Source organism: Erythrolamprus reginae, chromosome 4 (genome assembly GCF_031021105.1).
Source record: "Erythrolamprus reginae isolate rEryReg1 chromosome 4, rEryReg1.hap1, whole genome shotgun sequence".
Classification (NCBI taxonomy): domain Eukaryota; kingdom Metazoa; phylum Chordata; class Lepidosauria; order Squamata; family Dipsadidae; genus Erythrolamprus; species Erythrolamprus reginae.
In genome coordinates, this window is record NC_091953.1 from 9,782,439 (window position 1) to 9,789,208 (window position 6,770).

At 41.8% G+C, this 6,770-nt stretch overlaps 1 protein-coding gene across 2 annotated transcripts in view; it reads left to right on the top strand.

The window, feature by feature from the left end:
• Window positions 1-6,125, top strand: part of LOC139166265 (putative N-acetylated-alpha-linked acidic dipeptidase) — a 38,839-nt gene extending 32,714 nt beyond the window's left edge. The window contains exons 17-19 of one of the 2 annotated variants that reach the window (XM_070749602.1): window positions 2,478-2,559; window positions 2,772-2,864; window positions 4,467-6,125. In XM_070749602.1, the coding sequence (XP_070605703.1) occupies window positions 2,478-2,559; window positions 2,772-2,864; window positions 4,467-4,656 (365 nt within the window). In that variant the 3' untranslated portion in view covers window positions 4,657-6,125. The remainder of the gene's footprint in view (window positions 1-2,477; window positions 2,560-2,771; window positions 2,865-4,466) is intronic. The other variant, XM_070749603.1, reaches the window with a different exon arrangement.
• Window positions 6,126-6,770: the final 645 nt, after the last annotated feature.

Here is a 6,770-nt window from a genome sequence, read left to right on the forward strand (position 1 = left end):
AAGATCATACATTTGTGATGGCGAACTTATGATTGTGATCCCAATGTATAGAGCAGTGTTTCCCAACCTTGGCAACTTGAAGATATTTGGACTTCAACTCCCAGAATTCCCCAGCCAGCATTCGCTGGCTGGGGGATTCTGGGAGTTGAAGTCCAAATATCTCCAAGTTGCCAAGGTTGGGAAACACAGGTATAGAATGCTGGTGAGACCACATTTGGAATACTGTGTTCGTTTCTGTAGACCTCACCTACAAAAAGATATGGATCAAATGGAACGGGTCCAAAGACGGGCTACAAAAATGGTGGAAGGTCTTAAGCATAAAACCTATCAGGAAAGACTTAACAAACTCAATCTGTATAATCTGGAGGACAGAAGGAAAAGGGGGGACATGATCGAAACATTTAAATATGTTAAAGGGTTAAATAAGGTTCAGGAGGGAAGTGTTTTCAATAGGAAAGTGAACACAAGGGCAAGGGGGCACAATCTGAGGTTAGTTGGGGGAAAGATCAGAAGTAATGTGAGAAAATATTATTTTACCGAAAGAGTAGTAGATGCTTGAAACAAACTTCCATCAGACATGGTTGGTAAATCCACAGTAACTGAATTTAAACATGCCTGGGATAAACATATATCCAGCCTAAGATAAAATACAGGAAATAGTATAAGGGCAGACTAGATGGAGGTCTTTTTCTGCCGTCAATCTTCTATGTTTCTATACACCCATCTGGTCACATGACCATTAAGCCACACCCACAATGTGGCAGTAAAAATTTGGCTGCCCATTACTGGATGAGGGAAGGATGTTTTTACCCTTCCCAGGCTCCAGGGAAGCCTTTGGAACCTGGGAGGGCAAAACACAAGCCTGGTGTGCCCACCAGAAGTTGGGAAACAGGCTGTTTCCGGCCTCCAGAGGGCCTCCGGGGATCAGGGGAAGCTGTATTCGCCCTCTTCAGGCATTGAATTGTGGGTGTGGTAACTCGCACATGCACAATAGCATGGGGCCAGGCTCTTTCGGCACCCAAGAAAAATAATTCTGACAGATGGCTGTCCAATCTCTTCTTAGAAACCTCCAGAGATGAAGCTCCCACGACTTCTGAAGGCAACTTCTGTTCCATTGGTTGATTGTTCTCATGGTCAAAAAGTTTCTCCTTATCTCTAGCTTGAATCTCTCTTTCCATCCATTATTCCTTGTCTGGCCTTCAGGAGATTAACTAACTGAAAGACCGTGTCATGCAGTTTTCGTCTTCTTCTACCTCAACAGCATCTGCTGACCTAGTCACCTTGGTTTGCCAAATCAGATAATCCTTTGGGGGTGTTTTTTTTCCAGTTAACTTCTGTGAAACAAAAACTACCTTGCAGCAAATCATTGTTGACCTCTTCCTACTGTTTGTTTACATGGGCTTCCTGCCACAATACAATTACTTCCTCAGTCCTGGCAGTGTCTCTGAATTCCAGCCCGCTAAGCCATTACAGAAAATACTGAATTACAATTCTCATGCTGCGTGGGGAATAAGGGATGTGAGAGCTGTCATTCAACAGGTTGGAGAGCTACAGGTTCTCTTGAGCTAATTTTATGAAAACAATACAGAAAGATCTAGACAGATTAACACTATGGGCCCACAATAACAACATGATGTTCAACATTGACAAGAGCAAAGTCTTTCACCTTGGTAAAAAAAAACAAAACTAGACACACATACAGCCTGGGAGAAACCCCACTTAGCAGTAGTGACTCCGAAAGAGATCTTGGAGTCTTGGTGGATAATCAACTAAACATGAGCCAACAATGTGCAGCAGTGGCCAAAAAAGCCAACACTATCCTAAGCTGCATCAACAGGGGGATACACTCCAAGACCATGGAAGTATTAATACCACTCTACTACGCCCTGATCAGACCACATCTGGAGTACTGCATCCAGTTCTGGTCACCACACCTCAAAAGAGACATTGAAACTCTGGAGAAGGTGCAGAAAAGAGCAACCAAAATTATTAGGGGACTTGAAACCAAGACTTACGAAGAGAGATTGCGGGAACTGGGCATGGATAGCCTAGAGAAAAGGAGGGCCAGAGGGGACATGATAGCTGTATATAGGTATATGAGGGGTTGCCACAGAGAGGAGGGGGCCACTCTATTCTCCAGAGCACCAGAGGGCCGGACGAGGAACAACGGCTGGAAGCTGACCAAGGAGAAATTCAACCTAGAAGTAAGGAAGAACTTCCTGATGGTCAGAGCGATCAACCAGTGGAACAATCTGCCTGCGGAGGTTGTGAACTCCCCAACTCTGGACACTTTCAAGAGGAGATTGGACTGCCATTTGTCTGGGGTCCTTTAGGATTCCTGCTCAGGCAGGAGGTTGGACTTGATGACCTGCATGGTCCCTTTCAACTCTAACAATAAATAAACAAACAAACAAACAAACAAACAAGCAAGCAAACAGATAAATAAATTTAGCATTTTATCTTCTGCATTATTCCAGTTTTACTTCGGGATTCTGTGAAGGCGTTTTCAGAAATTGCTAATGACTTTCACCGCAGATTTGAATCAGTGGACGTCCATAAGTAAGTCTCCGAATTTTCTGGCTGTTTAGAGAAGATACCCTCCATTCTCCTGATATTATTTGAACTTTAAGGGGTTCCTTGAAAGCTCTAGCTTTCGAAAGTCCGGTTAAAATATTCCTCTCTTAACTTTGCTTGGTTTTTGAAAAGTTTGTGCACCCTGATCAGAAGTCATGTTCTCTCTAACATTGTTATTTCAATTGTTTAATTTCCAGCCCTCTTGAAGTAAGATCTGGGAATGATCAATTGATGTTCTTGGAAAGAGCATTTATTGATCCTCTTGGATTACCTGGCAGACCATTCTATAGGTAAGGAGAATATGTATGTATCTATGTATGCATGTATATGTATATATCTTCTATATCTATCATTTCTTCAACACTCTGTGGCTTGCATTGGCTGCTGATCGGTTTCCGGTCACAATTCAAAATGTTGGTCATGACCTTTAAAGCCCTACATGGCATTGGACCAGATTGCCTCTGGAACCGCACGAATCCCAGCGACCAATAAGGTCCCACAGAGTTGGTCTTCTCCGGGTCCCGTCGACTAAACGATGTCATTTGGTGGGCCCCAGGGGAAGAGCCTTCTCTGTGGCGGCCCCGGCCTTCTGGAACCAACTCCCCCCGGAGATTAGAACTGCCCCCACCCTCCTTGTCTTTCATAAACTACTCAAGACTCACTTATACCGCCAGGCATGGGGGAGTTGAGACACCTTTCCCCCAGGCTATTTTATACTTTGTTTTATGTTTGGTATGAATGTGCTGTTTGTTTGTTTGTTTTTGTTTTTAAAAAATAATGATAGGGTTTTATATGTTTTTTAATATTAGATTTGTTCCACTACTATATTGTTTTTATTACTGTTGTGAGCCGCCCCGAGTCTGCGGAGAGGGGCGGCATATAAATCCAATAAATCTAATCTAATCTTTTGGAACCTGGGGAGGGAGAAAACAAACTCACGGGACCCACCAGAAGTTAGGAAACAGGATGTTTCTGGCCTCCCGAGGGCCACTGGAGGGGTGGGGGAAGCTAGGGGAATTGAATTATGGGTGTGGGCACTCGCGCAAGTGCAATAATGCACGCGCATGCTCTTTTGGCACCCGAGTAAAAAAGGTTTGCCATCACTGGAATAGAATAACAGAGTTGGAAGGGACCTTGGAGGTCTTCTAGTCCAACCCCCTGCTTAGGCAGGAAACCCTACACTACTTCAGACAAATGGTTATCCATCATCTTCTTAAAACCTTCCAGTGTTGGAGCATTCACAACTTCTGGAGGCAAGCTGTTCCACTTATTAGTTGCTCTAACTGTCAGGAAATTTCTCCTTAGTTCCAAGTTGCTTCTCTCCTTGATTAGTTTCCACCCATTGCTTCTTGTTCTACCCTCAGGTGTGAGAACCTTTTTTCTAAATACAGTGGTACCTCTACCTAAGAACGCCTCTACTTACAAACTTTTCTAGACAAGAACCGGGTGTTCAAGATTTTTTTGCCTCTTCTCAAGAATCATTTTCCACTTACAAACCCGAGTCTCCGAAACTGTAACCAGAAAAGGCAAGGAGAAGCTTCCATGGGGCCTCTCTAGGAATCCCCTGGGAGGAAACAGGGCCAGAAAAGGCAGGGAAAAGCCTCCACGGGGCCTCTTTAGGTATCTCCTGGGTGGAAACAGGGCCTCCACCCTGCCTATGGTTTCCCCAATCACAAGCATTATTTGTTTTTACATTGATTCCTATGGGAAAAATTGCTTTTTCTTACAAACTTTTCTACTTAAGAACCTGGTCACGGAACGAATTAAGTTCATAGGTAGAAGTACCACTGTAATTAATAATATTTAATAATTAACTCAATAGCAATTAATGAGAACTTACTATCTAAATAACATGATTCCAAGAGCCAATTGACCTTACTGCCTTTTTCTAGACACATAATCTTTGCTCCGAACAATCACAACAAGTATGCTGGAGTCTCCTTCCCTGGGATCTACGATGCCTTGTTTGACATTGCTTCCAAAGCAGACCAAGAGAAAGCCTGGGAAGAAGTGAAGAAGCAGGTCTCCATTGCTGCTTTCACCGTGACAGCTGCAGCTGGGACTCTCAAAGGAACACCATAATTTGCTAGACCCCATGATTTTTATAATTATCCGATCAACGCTACTTCAATTGCACCTTGGTGGATGTTCTGGTACAAGCTCAACTTTTCCCAGTCAGATAACTCAGCACAAAGAGATATCACAAATCATTTAATTACAGGAATTCTCACAATAACTCACAGTTATGATGCAATTCTTCTGTAGTATAATCTTTCCCATTGTGCAGGTAAAAAGAGGTTGAATTGACCCAGGCTCTAGGTGTAGCTGGCTGAGTTAGTGAGTGAAGACAAAAACCCTCTGGAATGTTCTCTCCAATTACACCTCATCCCGAGTGAGAGCCAATAGGAATACACAAATGTGGTCACATGTAAAACTACATTACCCAGAGTGCAATTTCACTACATTTCCCCTAATGCAATATCTTAAAGAGACATGTCTAAATACAGTCCAACTATCTCTGTCTCTGGGGACAGCACAGTGGCGTTGTGATTAATGTGCTCTATGTTATGCTTCTAATGCACTGGTTCTCAACCTTTCAAATGCTGAGACCCCTTAATACAGTTCCTCATGTTGTGGTGACCCCCAACCATAAGTCTAGCGCCAATTCTCCCAACAGAGCTTTAAGCTGATTGGCAGGAAGGTCAGAGGGACACCCCCACTATAAATGCCTGATTGGTCGGATTGTAAATACATGTTCCAAGGAACCAGAAAAGAAGCTATTCTATAAAAATAGAAGAAATTTGTCCTTTCCCATGGTCTTAGGTGACCCCTATAAAATGGTCGTTCGAACCCCCAAAGGGGTCTCGACCCCCAGGTTGAGAACCACTGTTCTAGTGGATTAAAGATGAAAGATCATTAGTATATTCTGGCTAAAAGATCCATTCAACCCGAGCTGAAGCCAACATGACCCCCAACAAATGGTACCCAAGGGAATCCTGCCTTCCTCAACCAACATAGAGGTGGCACTTGGACATCCGTTTCAATAACCTGAGGTCCAAAAGGTTGGGGACCCCTACCCTAGTGTGCATTAAACACATTTTGTTGACTACCTCAGCAGTGTTTCTATAAGCATGGATTTAAGGGTCAATGTGTTCTGTGAAGAATTGAAATACTAGGCTAGTAACAAAGCTAGGAAATGTTCGGTATGTGGTTCCTCACAGTCAACACCAATTTGATGGCACAATAAAAAAGTGTTTCATAGAAGAAACATAGAAACATAGAAGACTGACGGCAGAAAAAGACCTCATGGTCCATCTAATCTGCCCTTATACTATTTCCTGTATTTTATCTTACAATGGATATATGTTTATCCCAGGCATGTTTAAATTCAGTTACTGGGGATTTACCAACCACGTCTGCTGGAAGTTTGTTCCAAGGATCTACTACTCTTTCAGTAAAATAATATTTTCTCATGTTGCCTTTGATCTTTCCCCCAACTAACTTCAGATTGTGTCCCCTTGTTCTTGTGTTCACTTTCCTATTAAAAACAATTCCCTCCTGAACCTTAAAGTTTAACCCTTTAACATATTTAAATGTTTCGATCATGTCCCCCCTTTCCCTTCTGTCCTCCAGACTATACAGGTTGAGTTCATGAAGTCTTTCCTGATACGTTTTATGCTTAAGACCTTCCACCATTCTTGTAGCCCGTCTTTGGATCCGTTCAATTTTGTCAATATCTTTTTGTAGGTGAGGTCTCCAGTGAGATCTCCTGTAGGTGATCACAGCTGCATTGGAAATTCAACAGGAATAGAAAAGAATAGAATAGAATGGAATGGAATGGAATGGAATTCTTTATTGGCCAAGTGTGATTGGACACACTAGGAATTTATCTTTGGTGCAGATGCTCTCAGTGTACATAAAAGTCTATCTATCTACGGAGAGGGGCGGCATACAAATCCAATAAATAATAATAATAATAATAATAATAATAATAATAATAATAATAAATTAATAATAATAATAATAAATTAATAATAATAATAATAATAATAATAATAATAATAATAATAATAATAATAATAATAATAAAAGAAAAGAAACATTTGTCAAGAATCATGAGGTACAACACAATGAGTATCATAGGGGTCAAATAAGCAATCAGAAAACAATCAATATTAATAAAAATCTTAAAGATA